We start from the raw sequence: 24250 nt of genomic DNA, 5'->3' as shown, positions 1-24250 counted from the left end.
AGTGAAGGGAGTGAGTGCAATATAAAGGGAGTGCAGATAATAGAGTCCAGGTGCAGGTGATCCGTGATGATGAGGAACTGACGAGGGAAGTGAGTGCAGGTGTGGAGAACAGGAGGATCATGGGAAATGGAGTCCAGGGGAACAAGGGATCTGTGACAGTACCTCCCCCTCCCGGTAGGCGCGTCCTCGCGCCGTAAATAGAATAACCGGGAGGGGGGGGCGGGCGCCCTGGAGACCTCATGCAGGTGCCGGGGGATGAGTGGACTGGAGTGGAGGTCTCCAGGGCGGATCCATGAGCCATGGCGGGTCAGGAGCCTTGGCAGGCCACGGCAGGTCAGGAGCCTTGGCAGGCCACGGCGGGTCAGGAGCCGTGGCTGGCGCCGGCGGGGCAGGAGCCTTGGCAGGCCACGGCGGGTCAGGAGCCTTGGCAGGCCACGGCGGGTCAGGAGCCTTGGCAGGCCACGGCGGGTCAGGAGCCTTGGCAGGCCACGGCGGGTCAGGAGCCTTGGCAGGCCACGGCGGGTCAGGAGCCTTGGCAGGCCACGGCGGGTCAGGAGCCTTGGCAGGCCACGGCGGGTCAGGAGCCTTGGCAGGCCACGTCGGGTCAGGAGCCTTGGCAGGCCACGTCGGGTCAGGAGCCTTGGCAGGCCACGTCGGGTCAGGAGCCTTGGCAGGCCACGTCAGAGGCCCACCCACATGTGTGGCGCCCACATGTCCCCCACCCACGGGTACTTGCCCCCCCCCCAAAAAATACTTGGAGAGGTTAAGGATCATATAGAGGAGTCCAAGGAATAAAGTCAATGTGTGGGTGGAGGAGAACTTGGCTCGGCGGCGGAGACTGGAGAACTTGGCTCGGCGGCGGAGACTGGAGAACTTGGCTCGGCGGCGGAGACTGGAGAACTTGGCTCGGCGGCGGAGACTGGAGAACTTGGCTCGGCGGCGGAGACTGGAGAACTTGGCTCGGCGCGGCGGAGACTGGAGAACTTGGCTCGGCGGCGGCGGCTGGAGCGGCGGGCTCGGCGGCGGCGGCTGGAGCGGCGGGCTCGGCGGCGGCGGCTGGAGCGGCGGGCTCGGCGGCGGCGGCTGGAGCGGCGGGCTCGGCGGCGGCGGCTGGAGCGGCGGGCTCGGCGGCGGCGGCTGGGGCGGCGGGCTCGGCGGCGGCGGCTGGGGCGGCGGGCTCGGCGGCGGCGGCTGGAGCGGCGGGCTCGGCGGCGGCGGCGGCTGGAGCGGGAGGCTCGGCGGCGGCGGCTGGAGCGGCGGGCTCGGCGGCGGCGGCTGGAGCTGAGGGCTCGGCGGCGGCGGCTGGAGCTGAGGGCTCGTAGGCGGCGGCTGGAGCTGAGGGCTCGTTAAAAAAGTCAATAAGCCAGTCCAGATCTGGCGGCTCGCACAGGGTTGGAGCGGGCTCTGGAGAGACTGGAGCGGGCTCTGGAGAGACTGGAGCGGGCTCTGGAGAGACTGGAGCGGGCTCTGGAGAGACTGGAGCGGGCTCTGGAGAGACTGGAGCGGGCTGCTTCCTCCTCCGCTGCTTTCTGGACCCAATTGAGGAGTGTGGGTCCAGCGTAGACCAGGAAATCAGTTCACTGGAGGGATATGCGGAGGGAGATGCAGGCTGACCAACTGGCCTGGCCACCCGTGTTTCAGGAGAGACTGGACGAGTTGAACACATATCCTGAACCTCATCACAATAGAAACTAGATCCGTTTAAATGTAAAATTAGATTAATGGTTTCGTTCAGGGAAAAAATAATCTTCAGGTTCATAAAAACGGATAGTGTTCTCGTCCAGTCCGTCCAGAAACAGGGCGATTAAACGTGCATCAGACCAGTTAGTCAGAAAAGCTAGCTCTACGAACTCCTCCACATACCTCTCCAGTGAACGTCCAATCTGGAAGAGTCCGATAAGGCGATCGCCAGGTGACAGGGTGAGAGGCGTTGGAGGAGCAGGAGCCAGGGAGCTGGTCAAAGTCTCCATCTTCTTGTGGAAATCCAGACTATATTGGTCCGTCTTTCTGTTACAGTTGTACTGGTTTGAAGAGATGAGGCAGGTACGGATTTCCACAATACATAATACTTTAATCCAAGAGGCAAGAGGAACCAAACATACAACGTAAACATAACATTAAGACGGACGAGGAGTGAAGGGAGTGAGTGCAATATAAAGGGAGTGCAGATAATAAGAGTCCAGGTGCAGGTGATCCGTGATGATGAGGAACTGACGAGGGAAGTGAGTGCAGGTGTGGAGAACAGGAGGATCATGGGAAATGGAGTCCAGGGGAACAAGGGATCTGTGACAGGATGAAAGTACTGTAAAAAAAAATCCGGTGGTTAAACTCAGAAATGTAAGTTCACCCCGCTGCCTTAAAAATGTGAGTTAACTCAATTTTTTAAGTTAAAAATTAAACTTAAAGTAATGCATTGTCTTGACTATTTGTGAGTTGAAACAAAGGTTATCTTCAAGTTGAGTTAACTTATGTTTAGTTGAGTTAACTCACATTTTTAAGGCAGCAGGTGAACTTTCATTTCTAAGTTTAACCAGCTGAAAATGTGTAGAATTTTCCTAAAATGTATTTAGTATAAAAATAGATCAAATGCATGCATGTTCTTGATGTGAGCTGAGCTGGTTAGGGTGTTTCAGAGACAAGAAACCTCAGGATTAGAGCTGGTTTACCACTTCACTGTCATAAGCAAACTTACTGTCATCCTCCACTTTCTTCATTGATGTCACAAAGGTAGTGGAGGATATTCTGGTCTTTCCAAAGAAATTAGCTTGAAAAGATTATTCCGCTTTTAGAAGGAAGTCTGTTGACTAACTATGATTTCTGTGGTGGCTAATGGAAACTTTTACTTTTCGTACAATGAACATTTTGTAGTCTCTTCTTCCAATGTCAATGTAAAATCCAATGTAAATATTCAATGTAAAATCAGTCCTGAACTACAACTACTTTTCAAAATGGGCAATAAATAACACACACACTGTAAAAAAAATAAAAATAAAAATCAAAGTTGTAAATAAAAGATAATTGAAGTGCATTTCACCAGATAATAGTATTCTTTCTACTTCAAAATGTCAAGTTTAATTCAATGTGTTACTTGCAGATTCTTTGTAATAATTTTTTTATTAATTTACTAGCAATTTCTGAGTGATAATTGTTTCTACACCAGATTTTGTTTCAGTGCAGAGAGGATTGTAACCCAGAATGTTACTGCCACAGTGTTGCCACTGCAGTTACTGAAGACTCCAGTGCGGTCAAACTAGAAAAATAGGCCATTTCACTTCTTTACCTCAACCCATTACCGTTCACACTGTTCACCATAAAAGGCCAAGGTACTGAGAGCTATATCTAAAGACGAAAGGTAGAAGTGATCAGTCATGGCCCAGGCTTCATCTCCACTCTATCCTCAGGGTGATAATGCTGAAAATCCTCATGCAATCCATCCTGACAGTGTCCAACTCAATACCCAGGTACTGAATCACCATGATGAGCCTGTAGTCATTGTTCAACCCCCTGCGTACCAGTGTACTCGCACTCCACTGCCTGACCCTGTGCCGGATTACATGTGTTACTCAAGATTTACCACGCTGTGCTGCTGCATCTGTCTGGGTAGTGCCGCTCTTCATTATTCTAGAGCTGTAAGTAATAATTTATTTACCTTTGAATGTTTTTTTTTTGTTGTTTTTTTTTGCAGGAATATTTTTCATAAATGCAAACTTGCAAAATTCAACTATAAATTCACGGGGTCTGTAAAAATGTTTTTATGTTTTTGAAACAAGTCTCCTATGCTTATCAAGGCTGCATTTTTTGAATAAACAAACAATACATTTCTTATTATCATCCGTATTGAACAAAAATTGAAATATAGACAGATGCAATATATAACCTTATAATTCCAAGTGGAAAATTATTTTTTTAGAATTAGAAGGTTCTATCTGCATTTGACTGGTTCCCAAAATCCCCATTTACAAATTTGACAGAATTTTGATATTTTACATTTAGAATACAGAACACATAATGGTTTTATTTCGGAGGGCATACATTATTATTTTTATTATTATATGACAGAACACAGACTATATCTAATTCTGTGAAATAGATTGGCCACAATGCATAAAACAAACACACACACACACACAAAAATCACCCATAAAAAATTAATGGGAGAGATTTAAAAAATTGCTGCCTGTTATAATTTATATATAATATGAGGACTTATGAAATTTCCTCATAAAACATGTTTACATCGTAATACCAGTGTAATACCCATGTCATTACACAAATTTTTGTCCTCATAAATCACAAACACACACACATACACACACACACACATTTAAAAGAATACAAAATCATGTGTTAATTATGTGGGTTACACTTTAATTTACAGTGCCGTAATTACATTGTAATTACTGAAATAAGTACTGAGAATTAATGTACTTACTATTGAGTTACATTTAGGGTTAGGGTTTGGTTTAGGGTTAGTTACTTGTAATTATTTTATAATATTATAATTACTGTTATTACTATAGTGAGTACATGTAGTAACATGTAACTACGGCACTATAAAATGAAATGGTTATCATTATGTGCTGATGGTGTATTGACTGTCAGTAAAAACATAAAAAAATGCAGCTGGTTAAACTTAGAAATGAACAAACGTTCACCTGCTGCCTTAAAAATGTGAGTTAACTCAACTAAATATAAGTCAACTCAACTTGAAGATAACATTTGTTTCAACTCACAAAGAGTCAATGGATTACTTTAAGTTTAATTTTTAACTTAAAGTAATCCATTGTCTTGACTTATATATATATATATATATATATATATATATATTAAATAGATTATTACACACAGTGAAGATCTCAAGAAAGTTATTTGCTTTGTAGGTCAAATGCGATCAAGCAGGTTCTTCACTGTGAATTAACCATAGTGTTTTTTTTTTCTTTTCATTTCTTGTAAGTGCATCAGCTCAGGTGCATGCTTTTGGAAAGTCCTCCAGTGAAAACCACATGGGCTTTATGATGCTCAGCTCATATGCATAACTCTCTGTAATCGTCATAATTCACAACTTTTTCACAACTTTGAGACTCAACAGGAGTTCTGTATTGAAAACTTTTCATCTATAATAATCATGAAGACATATTGATTTTCTCTAACAGCAAATTTAAATGTCTAAATCTGAAGTTTCTGAAGTGGCAATGATGAGGGGAGTGATGCAGTCGTCATTTAACAAAACAATAACAATCTTGATCCCCATTACTTTCAGTTAAAATAAATTTTATTTATCTTGACTATTGTTGAAAAAAAGGTTATCTTCAAGTTGAACTTTCATTTTCATTTTCACCAGCTGAAAATGTTGTGGTTAGGTCTGATTTTCCAGTAACCTGTTTTTTTCAGCTTGTGCATTCAACAAGTGCTTGACATTTGCAATTTTACCTTTACTTTCACAGACGCGCAAAGCTAACGGTGCTGGACAGCGAGCAGAAGCAGCGGAAAACTCTCAAACTGCACTCATCCTGAACCATATTGGTGTTGTCGTGGGCCTCATCTGTACTGGACTATATCTCTACTTCAAAATATACCTTGAAAAAAATTAATCACAGTTATCATTCCAAAGCTATGCTCCACTGTTTTTTTTTTTTGCAAATTTGGCATTGTACTCTCACATTTCATAATGTTGGCTGAATATTTGTGAGTTTTTGATGATGGTTCATTAAAAAAAAAAAAAAATTATTCACTCTCATTTTCTCTCAATTCCCTGAAATATATGTCTGACCAGAACTAATTATTTGTTAAAATGATCCCACAAAACAATGCACTTTTACATTTCTTGATGATGGCACCCATCTTTTCAAAATATAGTTACTTCAACTGCTGTATTGGAAAGAAGTTATATACTCCCTGGCAGCTTTTCAGTCAAGTTGTTCTGTGCTAGTGACATCTGGACCTTCTTGGAGAGAGATAGTCTCAACGAGATGCATTTCTCTCAGCCAAGCAAGATATCCACTTCCACTTGCAGCATCATAGAAAAGCTCCTTTCACATCAAAACTATTAACACATGAAATGTCAAAGTCAAGTATGATGCAATTACCACATATTTTCACCAGCCAGAGGGTGCTGTTTACACTAGCCAAATTCAAATTCAAATTCGAATTCAACAAGAGAACATTAGCTCTTTACTCTAACACCAGGATTTACTGTATTACAATGTGTCATCATGATGTTAACCTCCATTGAGATCAGAAGGACAATGTAATAGCTTTTTTTTAGGTAAATAAGAAATTATTGTACTGCCTACCTTCACAAAAAAAGTTTGTATGAAGACACTTAAGTAACATTCAAGTATATTTTTAAATATACTTTACGTAGTAAGTATAATAATATCACTGTACTAGCAGTAAACGTGTACTACTGTATATACTGCATGGGACTAAATTGGTCCAGTTCATATAAAAGTATACATTTAAGTGTACTATAAGTGTAACAGTATACTTTAAGTACACAACTAGTTCACAACGTTTCTTATTTTTACTGCATCTGTACTACAAATGAACAACAAGTATACTGGATCAGTATAAGTCAAGTATACTAAAGAGCATTTTTAAGCATATTTCTGAGAAGTGGGCTACATAAAAAGTAGAATGAAAAGTATACTTTCTTATTTTTAGTTTATATTTTAAGTATACTAATAGCCCACTTGAATAAACTTCTTTTTTGTAAGGGGAGTCAAAAATACAGGCAAATGCTATCAAAAAACAAAATAAATATCAAAACCAAATTGTTTATAAATCTTTTTTTTTTTTAAGTAAAACTGTCAAAACAGTAACACCAACATTTCTTTTGCATCCTTAGAGTTTGTTACTCTCTAAATATACAAGACATTAACAGCAAATTTCATGTGACCTCTTCTTTGACATGATTATCCTCTCCAATTTTTGAAGCGCTCTGAACGAGTTAAAACTGGTTAAATACCAAATCCACTCACTCATATTCAGCTTTCGGTTTGGAATTGTGAGTCACCTTTTGACTAACCACTCAACCATCATTAAAACCTACACTCACAATTCTTAAACACTGTATGCTGATTGTTATTGATTGCTAAATACTGAGTAGCGTAGTAACAAATAAAATAAGCTCTATTCACATAATATTTTTAAACAATAAATGAATAACTAAATAATATTTTATTATTACTATATTCTATTATTACAAGTCGTCACATTTATTTTTAATGCTTTATACAATACAGATTGTTTCAATGCAGTTCAATTATGCTGTATTGAATAATAAAAAAAAAAATATAAAAAAAAAATCGACCAATTAATCAATATATTTGGAAATAACAAACGATGAAGAAGATGAAGAGTAATCAAAGTGGTAGCAACACAACTCACATGGATACATATATCTGATGCCAACATATACGAGCCCCAACCCTGAACAGAGGAAAAACAGGAACTTAAATACACAGATAATTAAAGGGGACCTATTGTGCAAAAGTCACTTCTGCATGGTGTTTGGACATAAATGTGTGTTGGCAGTGTGTGTAAACAACCACCCTATAGTGATAAAAATCCACCCACCCACTTTTTTCCCCATAAATCATTAGCAGTCATAATCATAAGAAGTGTCTCATAACGACACTGTTTTCTATATTATTTGTGTTTCTTAGTTTTATATATCATTTGTGATTGCATTTTCTATAGATATGGTCAGACATGCAGTCTACCAATGACATTAGAGCGACAGTACTAGGAACGTTATTGACATAACAGTCTCCTCCACCAGAGGAGACTGTTATGTCAATTTTAGATCAACTAAATTTGGACAGAGCTGCTTCTCGGTCAAACCTGCAGGGATGTGGAACTCTTTTAACTGTCAGAGAGTGTAATACTTTGAATAATTTTACATTTAATTTAAAGAAATGGCTGAAGGATAATCAGGTGTGTTGTCGTTAGTGCAGACTTGTTGAAGTGGAGGTGAAGAATCCCTAATGTATCAAATGTAATGTATTTGGACTGTGTGGATCTGATCTGGGGATGGGGCTCTGTTAATGTTGGATGTGTTGTTTGTCTGTATTTTAAATTTTGTATATACAGTAGGTGATTATGTGATAGGCTGTTTAAATGCACTGTTAACCTGCTGTTACTTTGCCTCTGCCCAGGGAAAACAGATGAAAATTAGATTGTAGCTATCTCTGGTCTGTACAATATATGTATTGTGCAATGTCCCTGTCAAATAAATAAATAAATAAATAAAATAACGTCCACAAGCGACTTCACAGGACATAGACTATCGACATGGAGCTTGAGGCAGGAACTGTGATCGCAAAGAGGGGGCGGGGCACAGCAGCTCATTTGCATTTAAAGGCACATGCACGAAAACAGCCTGTTCTTGACTGTCAGAAATGGGTATTTACAACATGGATTTATAAATGATCTGTGAGGTATTTTAAGCTGAAACTTCACAGACACATACTGGGGACACCTTAGACCTAAATTACATCTTGTAAAAATGGGCATAATAGATCCCCTTTAACTCAAATTACAAACAGCTGTGATGATTGGGAATCGTGTCCATGGTGACAGATTGTGGTGGGAAACTAGAACAAAAGAAACATGTGATTAAGGAAAACAAACTGAATGTCCATGGCAACTATGGCAAACTTGAATGCGATTGTGATAATTTATATATTACAAAAACACTTTACAAATAATTCCCAAATAACCTCCAATTACCTATCAAGCTGAACTCTCATTCTTAAAGGGGTGGTTACATGCGATTTCACTTTTTTAGCTTTAGTTAGTGTGTAATGTTGCTGCTTGAGCATAAACAGTATCTGCAAAGTTACAGCGCTGAAAGTTCAATGCAAACGGAGATATTGTCTTTTAAAGTTATGGCATTTTATTGCCTACAAAAACGGGTGGTTTGGACTACAACGAGCTTCTTCCCGGGTTGGTGACATCATAAACCCTTGCTATTAACATAAACACTGCCCCCGGGAACACGCAACAAAGTGGGCGAGGCCATGTGGCACAGCATAATGAAAGCGGAAGAGTTGTTTACACCGAACGCGAGCTGTGCGACGCATCAAAAGATATAGAACCCATTATTATCTGTGATATTTTCTACACTGGATGCGGTGCTGAAGACAGCTTCCAGAATCTACACGAGTTTAATGCTGGATTTACACAAAGACTTTTACTGAAAGATGAAGCAGTTCCTACTTTAAAAGCAGAAGCTGCTGTTTATTGTCTTCAAACTGTAAGTACATTTTATTGTTTGTAACTTACATGTCTTTTAAACGTATTGTTATAGTTCTGTTGCTGTTTTTAATGCAAAGAGCAACTCGTTTTTGCTAGCCAGTTAGCTAAATTCTAGTGCAACAAACACTAACAAACTTCTATGTTCATAGACAAACAGTTGTTCATGCTATAAATTAAAAGATACCTTTACAAAAATGCGACTACTCAGGCATGTATTTACTACAGTAAAGCTTTAATCAGGATAAAACTGTATATTGAAAGCTAACAAACAGCAGTGACAGCATCTAAACACTTTGACACAAATACTAAATGAAATACCATTCATAAACGTCCTTTAAAAGCCGCGATTGCAGAGGTTCTACTTTATCCTCTTCATCTGGGTCTGATTTGGCTCAATTTGATACAGCAATATAGGCGCTTTTATTTACTTTCCACCTAAGCGCGTAATAACGGATGGTAAGGGGCGTGGCGTTTCCAGACGCTTCAGCGAATCACGATAGACTGGGCCAGTAACCAACCTGCTGACCAATCTGAGCACATTGCGTATGTCGGAGGGAGTGGCTTCATAGAAGCAGGAAGTCAAACGAGCCGTTCATATGACAGTGGAAACAGAGGTGTAGAATAAAGATAAAATATATGAAAAATACAGCGTTTTCAAAAAAACAAAGCATTAAGACATGTTAAACTGTGCCCCCAAAACACAATCAAGCCTAGAAAAAAACCACGTAACCACCCTTTTAGGCCAGATAAATTCTTTTGAGTTATAAATTATTTACATAATATTGACTTAAAATGTTGAAACCACCGAGTGGCACCTGCAGTAAATACTTTATGTTTCTGTGTTACTGTGTGAGAGAACTGAATCTGTCACATCTGCTGCCACTTCTTGCCACTCCTCCTACATTAGATTCCTATAAATCTTCACGTGACCATAAGGAGCCAAAGTCCGTGACCGAAAAAACTTGATTCCTCTTAGCCAGAGTCCACAAATGTGTGCCACTTCTCTGTAAAGTACAAAGAAAACAGGACAGTCCCAGTTTACTAAACAAAACAATGGAGCCCCAAGAAAACTGGAATGCATCTGAGAAATCAAAGTTGTTGCAGCCTGGACCACCACCGTACCTGGACCATTCTGGATACCCTCCTCCAGGGAGCTTCCCGAGCACCTCTGGGTATCAAGCCCAGCAATATGGAGCTTCAGGACCATGCGGCCAAGGACCATATCCAGGTCATCCTGCTGTCACCGTGCAACCGGCAGTTTATTTGACCAACATTCCACTGGCCTATCCACTGCCAGATTACCTGGGCTATTCCATCTTTACCATGCTGTGCTGCTGTTTACCTCTGGGCATTGTTGCTCTAATTTACTCCATCAATGTAAGTATTAGTTCACATACATTTCTTAACCCTTTTCAGATTGATTCACTAACCTTGGCTGATCTTTAACCTTTTAACAATTTTGTTTTGTAAATGGTAATAAATCTCTGACAATATTCAAGAAACTGCTGAAAATGCATCTCTTCTATGCTTTTACTATTACTTTGTGCTGTCACTTTTCCACTTGTCCTGTTCTAGCTCGTATTATTCTGAACAATGTCTGAAACTTTTTAATCTTGTGTTTATTGTCTCTTCAAGATGAATTGCTTATTGTTTTCCCCTTTAATTTGCTCTAAAAGCATCTGCCTAATGAATAAATGTAAATATTTTCCACTAAAATGTATTAAATTTAAAGGTAAGTTTACCCATACATGAAAGTGCCCTTTAAGCCCCCTTTAAAAGATGGACAAGACTTTGTTGAATTATAAAGAGAGATCACAGTCAAAAGTCTAAATAGCAATATATCTGTGAATTTTGTATTGACAATGCAAAGCTAGTGCACTTTTGTTGTAGTGCAATATACTATACTTCATTGATAGAGTACAAGTTAAAAACACCAAATGAGTCTGATGGTTCATAAAAAAAAAAAATAAATAAATAAAAAATGCAATAAATGTTTAGATAAAGGTAATGAAACCATTACAGGATCTAATGTGTATATGCAAATTTATGATCTTGGCACTTGAAACTTGCTCTGGTATTCCATTATTACAAAAAAATGACACATTGGTGGTGTATCATTTTGAAATACTTTTGGCACCTGTTTAAACATACATGTTTCCACATTTGATTCATGAGCAACCATGTGAAACACTGCAATGCAATGCAAACACTTGCTTAGAGAAAACTCAGAATGGGTTCTGAAAAACACAAGTGGCATAACTGACATTGTTTCACATTTATTTTCACAGACTCGGAATGCCAACATGTCCGGACAACAACAAATAGCAGAGAAAAACTCCAAAATGGCACGCTTTATGAACCATATTGCTCTTGGTATTGGTCTTGCCCTTATTGTGGGATATATTGTGTACTTCGTAGTGGTTGTCAAACATCATCATAAAACATCTCCATAATTGTCAGAAATATCTGGACATCAGGAATGAGAAGATAGTGGGCTTTCAAAAAATAACACACATACATACATTTAATATATAACCACACTGTGATTTTTTTTTTACATTTTTCTTAGACAAACTAATGTACATTTTCATATGATTGACTATGTTTGATCTGTCTGGCTCATCTCATATGTAAAATTATTAATGTAACTAAAACATGCTTAAAAGTTGATTATCTTATGTTTCAAAACAACACTGAAAAAAATTGCTCTTTGGCTGAACATGATTCAATCATGGACAGTGGTTCCACGTGACTGAGGAAAAAAAAGAAAGAAAAAAAGAATCAACCATGGACAACTAACTAGAATCAATTGTGTTCATTTAACTTGAATGTATTGTTTTTAACTTAAATAAATGTTTTTCATTTAAACTGACATTCAAATAATGCTTCCTGTTTAGTCCTGTGATTTACATAAACTATAACTTTTCCTTACACATGTGATGTTTGGTGTGGTAGCAGTCCAAAAGAGATACTGGTTTCACTCAGAGCAATACTATAGTGGTGGTTTTATTTTTAAAGCAATTTGAATTTTTGTTAGCAGGTCCTCAAACCAAACAACACTCAAAAAAATGAATTGTTGGATTTACTTCAACTTCAAGTGGTTCCACGCAACAATATTGAGTAATTTGTACAAAAAACTATTTAGTTGAATGAACAAAAGAATTCAAGTAAAGCTGACAAAATTTCTTTGAGTAAATACAAATTATTTGAACGTCACTGTTACATAATATTTAAATGTGCAGTTTACTTAATAATATGTTGATTTTTTTGAATAATCATTTAAATAAAAAGGATACAACATATCACAATGCAACCCTAAAATGCATTCAAAAAATAACTAATTAAACAGACTCAATCAAATGAGTGCAGGAATTTAATCCTATAAACATGAGTATATGAGCGCTCACAGCCTAAACACAGGCGACACTCTTCTGCATGACGGTAACCACAAAATTCAAAAACATTACAGAAACTACTCTAAATGTCCAACATAACTGAACATTAAATGCTAACATAAACTAACAACATCTTTCCCTTTACTGAAAAACACATAAAGTAACACTTTAATCCCTAAATCCCTCTCCTAATGCAGTCCCTTGCAAAGCATGCTGGGAACTACGGATCCCCTGCAAAGTTAGTTATGTCAACAATAATCTGTGCATTTCACACAGCAATGTTAAGTTGACTGAACAAACACTTACTAAGTAAAGCTGACAATACTCAATTTTAGTAGAAACAACGCAGTTAAATTATGTTCATGTAGTTACATGAGTTTTTTAAGTAATGTGAACAAGAGTGGTTTGAGTGAAACTAACAACAGTGAAAGTTCATTTTTTTGAGTGAAGCTCAACACTTCACCACAACGGTAACCCTCAAAACAATAATATAACAGAAACTTTTAAATACCAGCATAATAGAACATTAAACATTAACAAGTCTCTCTTGCTAAAAAATGCACTTTATTTCAACATTTACTCTTTTAATTCATCCACTTTGCAAAACTTAATGGGAAATGAAAGTCCTGTTTGACTTAGTTACTTGATTAAAACATGTCATTTCAAAACGAAAACATTAATTTAAGTCAAAGATTAACGGTTTCAACTCAATTTTTCTCTTCTTTTTTTTTTTTTTTTTTTAATTAATTAATTTAATCCTTGTTGAATAAAATACATCCTTGTGGAATTCATTTCTTTAAAAATAAAACTGCAGTGATTCCAGACATTTGAATAGTATTTTAATGCATACATTTGTGCAAATAATTGAGGGGCCACTGTATGTAAAAAGATAATGTTTTGTTGTTGTTGTTGTTATAAAAAATGGTTTAAAAAAATTGTCATTAAAATTCATACCACTCATAAAAAGAGTGGTAAAAATATCAAAACCTTTAAGTCTAAAAATGTCATATTTTGATCTGAGAATAGCTTTCTTATGTGTCATATTTTCATACATTAAGGGACTGCTGGCTAAATTTGTTGTTGGCAAGTCCATGGCCCATCTTTTTCAGAGCTGAAAACATCGTCAAAGTAATTATAACCCTCAGATTGGATGTATCTTGTGTTTATGTGCGTCCTGTAAGAGTGAGTACTGTTAATTCTATGATGTTTGCTGATCTATGCTCATCATCAGTTATGATGCAGTTAATGTTAGATGCTGTATAATGTTACAAGACGATGGTAACTCATCAGTGCTAGTTCTAAATCACCTAACTCGGTCTACAATGTTCACAATTATAATGTTTATAATGTTGCAGTACTGCTCTTTGTGTGTTGCAGATAAACCACACACACACCCACATCCTTGCCATACTCTCCCAGTCTACATCAGCTGATATGTATCCAACCCATTTATGAGCCAAACCCACACAGGATAACACAGGACTCTCACTGACTGTACCTCAGGTTTCTCCTCCACTGACTCAAACTAAGCTAAAGAGATCCATTGCTTCTGGATGCCACAAAGGAAGCCTCATCGCTAAGCCCTCCAAAGTCCACCACAAACCTTCGACTTGAACGTTTACTTGTTAATGTGCATGTAAAGGCTGACTTCCCCCTCTAAAATTGATACTTCACTCTGTGGTGTTCTGACCGACACACCTAGTTCACTGCGATCTAAACTAGCCCTAACAGCTTCAAGTAGCCCTTTGCTATACTAATGACATTATAAACTGTTACCTACAAGTAAACAACTGTAGTTTAGGCATAAGTCAGAATATAGTTACCTTTATGGAATAATCCACTAATGTACTGAGAGAGTGTGAACAAAGATTCTCAGTTACACGTACAATCGAGCATGTCTGAGAAACTCATGAATATTCACGTATGCTCCGCCTTCGGAAACCAAAAATCTCATAACACCTCTCCTCTTTTCTGACGTTGTGTTTACTGTTCCCATGGACATCTCAGGTGGCAGTATTGCACCTTAACGCTGACACCTGTCAAACATGAAGAAGACGCATCGTGTGCAGCTTTTTAAATAAAGGGTGATTCTTTTAATAAGTACCGCGTTTTCTTCACTTATCTTACTCAGCGTGATGTAGCTATGCATGCAGTTATATGCCCTCAAAATTCAAGATACACAGGCATTTTTGCCCCGATGAGTTTTTGTCATTATATCATATGATGTAGTTGTATTACAATATCACACGAGTAAGAGTGCCGTTTTCCCCAAATCAGCACAAATGCAATGTTCATTTAACTTATTGTTAAATGAACAATGTGAGTTATTTTAGACACAGTATTGTTAATATAGTTTTTTTTTCTTTATTTCGCCAACGAAAATTTCAAAACTATGAACAGAACAGTCCCCATGCAACAGACAGAAATATTTTTGTTATACTGACTGAATCTGCATTTAGAACGAATCAGTTTAATTAATGATTAAATCACCCAATCAATAAAGACGGTCACTTGCTTCATTCCTGAATTAATCAGTCATTTGAACAAATCGGTTGAATGAATGACTCACTCACTCACTCATTAAGACAGTGACTTGCTGCCACACTGGTGGTTTAGTTTCATATTTAAAGTATATTTAATTAAAAAGTTAAAATTAGAAATAAATCCATATTTAAATATTAAATTAAATTTATGAAGACAAATTGTAAATGCTGTTTAAATATATTAATGCCACTTCTCATTCTGTGTCACCTCTGTATTGCAAAGTGTAACTATTCGGGACTCATGGTAAGATCCATGTGCAAGCTTTTATTCAAAGTGAGCATAGTCGTACAGGCTGGGTCGATCAGGGGCTAACAGGAACAGCAAGGAACAGGCAGAGTCGTAGTCAGAGTACAGGCAGAAGATCGAGGACAGGCAGATATCATTCACAGGACGGTAGACAAGGCAAGGGTCAGGACAGGCAGCAACGGGTCAATAACAGGGAACAGACAGTAACGGCAACAGACAGGCAGACAGGATATAAACGCTCAGAAATGACACCAGAGTAATCAAGACTTCGCGTTGAGGTGGTGTGTGTGTGAGTCTTTTATAGTCCTGGTAATGAGTATCAGCTGGGTGTGGTGATTAGTGTGGAGTGTGCATGGCTGTATGTGGCAACAGGTGATTGGTGGATTGAGTGCATGTGATTGACAGGGAGGATTATGGGAAATGGAGTCCGGAGTGAACAGGAACGGGCAATGATCGTGACACAAAGATGGATTTTGTTGATAATGATTTCATTTGATTGGTATCAGCCTTAATGTATAGGCTTCTAGGCTAGTATTAATGTGCAGCAACACTGAACAAGAAAAACTAAATAAACAAAGTAAAAATTAATTTGACTGATACATTTTTCCCCCAAGAATTCTATAGATATCGTGATATATAAATATCGTGAATTCTTTTGGCCACAAAAACCGTGGTGTGAAAATATATATATATATATATATATATATATATATAGATATATATATATATATATATATATATATAGACACACACAAACACACACACATATATATATATATATATATATATATAAAAGTTTTGTATATATATTTATATGTAAAATATATATATATATATATATATATATATATATATATATATATATATATATATATATATATATATATATATTTTACATATAAATATATATACAAAACTTAGTACAAATAATCTCCAAATAACCTATCAAGCTGGACTTTCATTCTTGTTTAGCCATATAAATTCTGCAAGAGTTATAAATGATTTACATGAACATATTAACTAGATAAAATGTTGAAACCACAGAGTGGCACCTGCAGTCAATACTATATGAATATTATGTTTCTGTGTTACTGTGTAGATGAGAGAACTGAATCTGTATTGTCTGTTGTCACTATGTGTCACTCCTCCTACAATCCTCCTACATTAGATTCCTATAAATCTTCATGTGACCACAGGGAGCCAAAGTCCGTGACCGAAAAAACTTTATTCCTCTTAGCCAGAGTCCACAAATGTGTACCACTTCTCTGTAAAGTACAAAGAAAACAGGACAGTCCCAGTTTACTAAACAAAACAATGGAGCCCCAAGAAAACTGGAATGCATCTGAGAAATCAAAGTTGTTGCAGCCTGGACCACCACCGTACCAGGACCATTCTGGATACCCTCCTCCAGGGAGCTTCCCGAGCACCTCTGGGTATCAAGCCCAGCAATATGGAGCTTCAGGACCATGCGGCCAAGGACCATATCCAGGTCATCCTGCTGTCACCGTGCAACCGGCAGTTTATTTGACCAACATTCCACTGGCCTATCCACTGCCAGATTACCTGGGCTATTCCATCTTTACCATGCTGTGCTGCTGTTTACCTCTGGGCATTGTTGCTCTAATTTACTCCATCAATGTAAGTATTAGTTCACATACATTTCTTAACCCTTTTCAAACTGATAACTAACATTGGTCGATCATAAATTGCATTTTTTTCACTAATTTAATCTTTATTCAATACATCTTAACTGTTTTTGTTTTGTAAATGGCAATAAAGCCCTGATGATATTCAAGAAACAGCTAAAAACTATATAGTTTTGGTTTTGTGTTCATGTTTTATGTCTTTATTTTGAAGTTCCTGTTTGTTGTGTACTCCCTTATGTCAGATGATTCCCTTGTTTGTATCATGCTATCCTGTCATATGCTCCTTTGTCATGTGTCCTATGTTGTCAGTGACTTATTGGGTTGATTGTGCAAGGTGTACCTTGTTTGTGATCAGTCCTTGTGTATTTAAGCCCTCATGTTGGCATTGTTCTTTGTCTAGTATTGTCCCTGTACCGCTGTGGGTAAAAATTATGTTCATGTTTGTTATTTTGCCAAGCCATGTAAAGCCAAGTTTATGTTTGATCATGTGGACATTGGACATTTTAAATAAAACTGCACACTGATGAATTGCTTAATAACTGTAAATCCTTTCCACTAAAATCCCGGTAACACTTTACAATAACAGTACATGAATAACCATGAACTAATACCTGAATTAATAGTTACTTCAACATGAACTCATGATTAGTTAAGATATGAACTAATGAAGAGTGATCCTTAACTACGACAGGAGTCATAGGGATTCATGCATGAAAACAGAAGCCTTAACTATGCGTTAATACATGTTTGATAATTAATGCATTAATTAACATTTAGGGTAAACTAAATCAAACAGTCTCTATAAGAAGGAATAATACATATTTGGACTTTGAAATAAATTTAAACAATTTATTCTTGTCAGAATTTAAACTACTGACATCAGCAGCTTCATTATAAACATCACTGAAAGGCACAGGATTAGTTTGCCATTATTTTCACTTATCCTCCTTATCAAACATATAAAATACTAAATACATTATTTATCTTAAAAGGTCTTAATCTGTTTTGTGATATTCTTTCCTATCAAACTAAACTACTGTGACTTACATCAGTTCCTGAGGAATCGGTTCCCAAAAAAATAACCAAACAGGAAACATGAACTAAGGTAAGGGAGCGTTTGCTGGTATCAGATTCAGAAGATCACTCTCCATCCAGACACAGGCCGTGATCATAATGTACCTCCATTCTCTGACTTTTTGAAAAGTCACACAACATCACTTAACTGGGCTGAACACTTATATAGTTGTGTTAGTACAAGTGTATTTGATAGTAAGTTAATGATAATCATGAGCTGAATTTGGTAAGTAGTTAACAGTGAATTAATTATGATTGTGCCCCCTCAAGTAAAGTCATGACATGATGCACATATCACACATCATTAACTAATATATGAATAAATACTATAGAGTGCCATCCTTATGCCATCCTTATTCCTTTACATCCTAAACAGTTTCTGTTTCTGTACAAAAAAACTAAAATAAAAAGTATTTGTATTTTATTTTTATTTATATAATTAAACATATATGGACTTGAAAGCAAGCCATAAACATACCTGTAAAGACACACATAAGGTACATGTAAAATAGCGCGCGACCACAAGCTAATGCTAATCAAAGCATATACATTTAAATGACAAAAATACAAATACAGTTAATAACTGCACATAACCTCCTGAAAATCCCAATAAAACATACATGTAAATATGTCTTTAATTATTAATTCGGCTTACCAAAGCAGTCAACATTTATTAGTTTAAAATGCCAGAAACACAACAAACGCGCCAAGAGAACACCTAGCGTGCGCCACTAATGAGTGTCCCGCCAGAAACAAACCCTACATACTTTAGTTTCGGGAATAAACTATGACTATTTATCTATGACTAAATATAAATGAACTGTAAAAATCAGAAAACAGTTTAGATCAAATTAAATTTATTAGTGGTAGTTAGTCTATTTTCCACATTTGATTAGACAGATCTATGTAATTAATGGCTAAATAATCATGTGCCATTGCAATTATTTGTCACAAAGCTGCAGATGGCAGATTATGATATTACAGTGTAAATTATGACAGTATTAAATCACGTTTAATTCAAATTCAGAGTACTTCTTGTTTACTCTTATGGAGGCTGATTTATTTAGTTTACCCCTAAATGTTAATTAATGCATTAATTATCAAACATGTATTAATGCGTAGTTAAGGCTGCTGTTTTCATGCATGAATCCTTATGACTCCTGTCGTAGTTAAGGATCACTCTTCATTAGTTCATGATTAGTTCATATCTAATCTAATCATGAGTTCATGTTGAAGTAACTATTAATTTAGGCATTAGTTCATGGTTATTCATGTACTGTTATTGTAAAGTGTTACCAAAATCCCTTTAATTTAAAGCTAAGTTTACCCATATATGAAAATGATATTTACTTTTTCTTTTTTTCTTTTGTCCAACATACAATAATGAGTAAACAATTGTCACATTGTTGGTGAACTTCCCCTTTAAAGGCTAGATGGAAAATACATTGCTGAATTAAAAGTGAGAGAGATCATAGTCAACAAGTCTACATAACAAGAAACGTATATGGATTTTAGTGTTCAAATATGTAAAAATATTTGAAAAGAGTGCAAGATATAAGACTGAGATTTCAATTGTCATTCAAAGATCCCATAAAAAAAAAAAAGTTCACTAATGTAGCTTCCAAAATACGCTGGAATTAATATGGTCAGAGTTTCTAAATTTACATTATTTACTATGAGCAGATGCTGGTTTTCATAAAAAAAAAAACATGTTTGTTACCATAAATTATGTAACTAAAAGGAAATGCAATAGATGATGATTTAGATTAAGGAAATGAAACCATTACAGGGTCTAACATGCAAAGTTATGATATTGACATTCGACATGTGCTCTGGGTTTCCATATGTTTCCACATGTGGTTTGATTCATGCGCAACCATGGGAAACACTGTTAGAATAAACATTGCTTAACTACACTGTAAATGCTTTAAGCAATCTTGCTTAGAGAAAACTCAGTCAGAATGGGTAGTTCTGAAAAACACAAGTGGCATAACTGACCTTATTTTTACATTTATTTCCACAGACTCGGAATGCCAACATGTCCGGACAACAACAAATAGCAGAGAACAACTCCAAAATGGCGCTCACTGTGAACAATATTGCTCTTGGTATTGGCCTTGCCCTCACTGTGGTGTACATAGTCTGCGTCATTGTGGTGTCTGTAAATGGTCAGCAAGAAACAACACCTCCATAATTGTCTTAGATATCATAGCTGGACACCAGGAATAATGAGCTAATGTCTAATGAGCTGGTTCTTATTAGAGAATCAAACACACCGAATTAATCTAACATGCTTACTTAACTACAATGTCCTATTTGAAATGAACTGAGAACTGTTATTTGGCTATACAGAAGCCTAAAAAGAAAAAAACTCGCAATTTTAGAAGTTCAAAGTCACTTATAATACACATGCATGGCCACATTGAGCCCCTTAGATGGTCTTGCTTGATTCCAGACTTACTGCTCTTTCCTCAACAGAGTTTAACTATACCCAGTCAGAGTGACATGTCACCGCATCTAGGTGCTTTAAGTTGTTTGGGGGAAATTGTCTGAATGTTCCTACCTATTCATGACACAGAAAAGCCTAAAAAAGAACACAGCATGAGTGTATTTTTTTGCCTGTCCAGGTCAGAAATAAGGAGCTCCGTCAGTGGTCAACACTGTAGAGTGCTACTGTTTATCTCTATGTGTTGCTGCTCTGTTTAATAAAATTGCATTAATGATTAATGTTTACTTAATTTTTACTTGTTTACTTTTTACTTGTTATTTTTTTTTCATCAAAATAACTTCCCCTCCTGCTTGCAGCGACTTCTCTTTTCTGATGTTGTTTACTGTTTGAGGGCAGGACAAACTGTCACACCATAAGATCACAGCAATAGCAAACCACAACCATCCAATCAATTCCCCAAGGGCAAAATGAAGTCCCTCCCTACATTTTCTGACATAGATACCGAAAGCCCCTTTCACACAGAGATTCCGGAAAATACACTGATAATGTGTCCTGGGATTGTTTGATTTTAGTTCATTCACACTGCCAGTGATTTTCTGGAATTGGTGGGCGTGTTTCTGTTTGCACACATCCTGCAAAGATCCCGTAAAGACTTTGATATCAGGATGTGACGTGTTTTGTTATGTCTCCACAGTGTCTCAAAGGGTTAGTTCACCCAAAAAAATTAAATGAAATTTCTGTCATTAAGTACTTACCCTCATGTTGTTCCACACCCGTAACTGCAGTTTTTATTGCAATGCTTCCAGGTTCTACATCAAAAACTTAGAAACATTTTCACTTTGAAACACGTTTTGAAAGGCTTGTGCTTTGAGTCCACCAAAACGCTGTTGTCATGTAAATGAATGGCCAAAACACATAAAAAGTTTTCCATTTTTAGTTAGTGTAAATGGCCCCTTAGGGCGTTTTCACACCAATGGCTAATTTGTTTTGTTCCGAAACAGGGACTAAATTTGTTACAATGTTGCAGTTTCTTCTTGGTTCGGTTCGCTTTCACGTGGCAACATTTCAAAGTGTACCAAAATGTGCAAGTCACATGCAAGTATCACTAACCTCTTATTGGTTATTGAGTTTTCTCAGCGTCATCCATCAAAATGATTGAAAAGTTCAGTCCATGAGCTTATTGTGGCTTTATTTGTAACTGTCGAGACACACAAATACTCATATACTACATTTATATTAATGCTGCGGCAAATTAAAATGTGAACTCTCTGGATCTCCCAGCGCTGTCTAGTAGGCTGTGTCAGTGTGTCGAGACCATATATCAGGGGTAGGCAAGTTCGGTTCAGGCGAGCCACTGTCCTGCAGAATTTAGCTCCAACCTTAATAAAACACACCTGAACAAACTAGTCAAGCTCTTCAGGATTACTAAGGCTATAGAGGGTATTATATTATAGAGGGTATATAGATGCATTGACATCACTTTCCTGCTGGAACACGCTCCTTCAGCTGGACTGAGTGGTAAAAGAACCTGCTGCATGACTGCGAGAACGTGAACAAAACAAATGTTTACACTAAAGGTTTGGCTCGAAAGTGTTCCTTATGTCAAAGAAACCTAATCCATGGATATTGACATGCAGCCAGGAATCGTGTTTCCTGACATTTATATGTGCCTGATTTTGACGCCAGGGAAATACATAAAGCAAATCTGCCTGTAAACACTTTATATAACTACAATATAGGTAGGTTAAATCAGAGTGATGACTTATATCAATGATTATATATATATATATATATATATAGCCATATCATCCAGCCCTAAAACTTGTGTCGTTTTTGTGTTTATTTAAAAACACCCAATTATGCAAAAAAATAAGATGGTATATTTAATTGATGATTTGTCAACACAATATATATAACAATACTATATATAGGGTATGATTTTACTGCAAAATCCAATGTTTTGACACAAAATGATAACTGCAAATCCACGTTTCACTGCCTGGAGTCCAGTTGTTTCTGTGAATTGCATTGATCCTTTTGCTTCTTTTTTTCTGTAGCTTTCGGCAGTCTGTAAGAATATAGCCTGCCTCAGGTTTTGTGTCAAAGCTATTTGTACAGTCAATCTGTAATGTAGGAGTCCACTGGAGGTGAGCGTAGTGAGAACCCAAGTGCAGTTTAATGAGGAACAGACTTCTTTTTGAACAGACTTCTTTTTGAACAGACTTCTTTTTGAACAGACTTCTTTTTGAACAGACTTCTTTTTGAACAGACTTCTTTTTGAACAGACTTCTTTTTGAACAGACTTCTTTTTGAACAGACTTCTTTTTGAACAGACTTCTTTTTGAACAGACTTCTTTTTGAACAGACTTCTTTTTGAACAGACTTGACTCACCGACAGCAGGTTACATTGATAATACACGACAAAGGAACATGGGGAAGACAATGGCTATAAATACAAGAACTAAGAGAACACATGACTAAGACAACCAATGGGGAAGTGACACAAGGAACATGAGAACCAATAACAGAACAGAACTGAAAACCACATGACCAAAAACAACCAATGAGAACATGACACATGGACTAAGGGAGAACATGAGGAGCAAGGGAAGCATGACAAAAACAAGCAACATAAGCAACATGGTTAAGTGTTTTTTTTTCTAGGCTTGATTGTATTCTTGGAGCACAGATTAACATTTCTACACCTCTGTTTCCACTGTCATATGAACAGCTCGTTTGACTTCCTGCTTCTATGAAGCCACTCCCTCCAAATTACACAACGTGCTCAGATTGGTCAGCAGGTTGGTAGCTGGCCCAGTGTATCGTGATTCGCTGAAGCGTCCGGAAACGACACGCCCCTTACCATCTGTTGCTTCAGTCAAAATGTAAATAATAGTGTCTATATTGCTGTATCAAAGTGAGCCCGAATTAGACCCAGATGAAGAGGGTCAAGCTGCAATCGTGGCTTTTAAAGGACGTTTATGAATGGTATTTCTTTTTTCATTTTTTTTTTTTTTTTGTGTCAAAGTGTTTAGATGCTGTCAATATGGAAGTAAATTAATGCCAAATGTTTTTGAAATAAAAAGCTTGTTGAATTGCTCTAACTGAAAACAAATATGCATTACATTAGCTGTACTTGCATTTAGATGCACTGTATTTTTAAGGCTTGCATTTTTATGGGATGAAATTCAACATGGTCGTATATTTAAGCTGTGAATATTTGAATTAAAAATATTTCACACACATTTTCATTATTAAAAATTCAATCATTCATATTCACATTTCAAATTTCACTTCCAAGATATTTATTCTGTTTAAAAATACAACCTATAAAATTCAACTAGCAATTTTCAGTCCATTTTATTTCGCTTTACAAATTCGCTTCCACAAATTCAGTGGTTCAAATTCGGCAGAAAATTCAACATTTCACATCCGGGAACTGCAGGAAGAGCAGTAGAGTGCCGATGCATCATCTCTATCTGCTGTTAGTCTTCTTCACCAGCAGGTGCCGCTAGCGGCTGTTTAGGAAGACCAAAGCAACGCTAGTAAATCATCATTCATTCATAAAAACGGATTTACAGAATTAGAGCAAGCATAAGTGAATATGTGATGATTATCAGGGCCAGTATAAATGC

General features: G+C 37.3%; 2 protein-coding genes across 2 annotated transcripts; both read left to right on the top strand.

Annotated features, from left to right (window-relative positions):
* Positions 1-10284: 10284 nt before the first annotated feature.
* Positions 10285-11714, top strand: LOC137029527 (interferon-induced transmembrane protein 1-like). Its single transcript, XM_067399135.1, has 2 exons — positions 10285-10638; positions 11550-11714. The coding sequence occupies exons 1-2, from the start codon at positions 10315-10317 to the stop codon at positions 11712-11714; spliced, it is 489 nt and encodes a 162-aa protein (XP_067255236.1). The 5' UTR covers positions 10285-10314.
* Positions 11715-16634: 4920 nt separating this feature from the next.
* Positions 16635-20893, top strand: LOC137036712 (interferon-induced transmembrane protein 1-like). The gene is made up of 2 exons (XM_067410773.1): positions 16635-17084; positions 20190-20893. The coding sequence occupies exons 1-2, from the start codon at positions 16761-16763 to the stop codon at positions 20358-20360; spliced, it is 495 nt and encodes a 164-aa protein (XP_067266874.1). The 5' UTR covers positions 16635-16760; the 3' UTR covers positions 20361-20893.
* Positions 20894-24250: the final 3357 nt, after the last annotated feature.

Source organism: Chanodichthys erythropterus, chromosome 2 (genome assembly GCF_024489055.1).
Source record: "Chanodichthys erythropterus isolate Z2021 chromosome 2, ASM2448905v1, whole genome shotgun sequence".
Taxonomy (NCBI): Eukaryota; Metazoa; Chordata; class Actinopteri; order Cypriniformes; family Xenocyprididae; genus Chanodichthys; species Chanodichthys erythropterus.
Note: the sequence above shows the minus strand (reverse complement) of the source record. Positions and strands in the feature narration are given on the sequence as shown.

Excerpts from the sequence above, each read along its gene's own strand:
- LOC137029527 (XM_067399135.1), top strand. The coding sequence starts at position 10,315 with ATGGAGCCCCAAGAAAACTGGAATGCATCTGAGAAATCAAAGTTGTTG. Across the intron at positions 10,639-11,549 it reads CTCTAATTTACTCCATCAAT|ACTCGGAATGCCAACATGTC; the intron begins GTAAGTATTAGT and ends TTATTTTCACAG.
- LOC137036712 (XM_067410773.1), top strand. The coding sequence starts at position 16,761 with ATGGAGCCCCAAGAAAACTGGAATGCATCTGAGAAATCAAAGTTGTTG. Across the intron at positions 17,085-20,189 it reads CTCTAATTTACTCCATCAAT|ACTCGGAATGCCAACATGTC; the intron begins GTAAGTATTAGT and ends TTATTTCCACAG.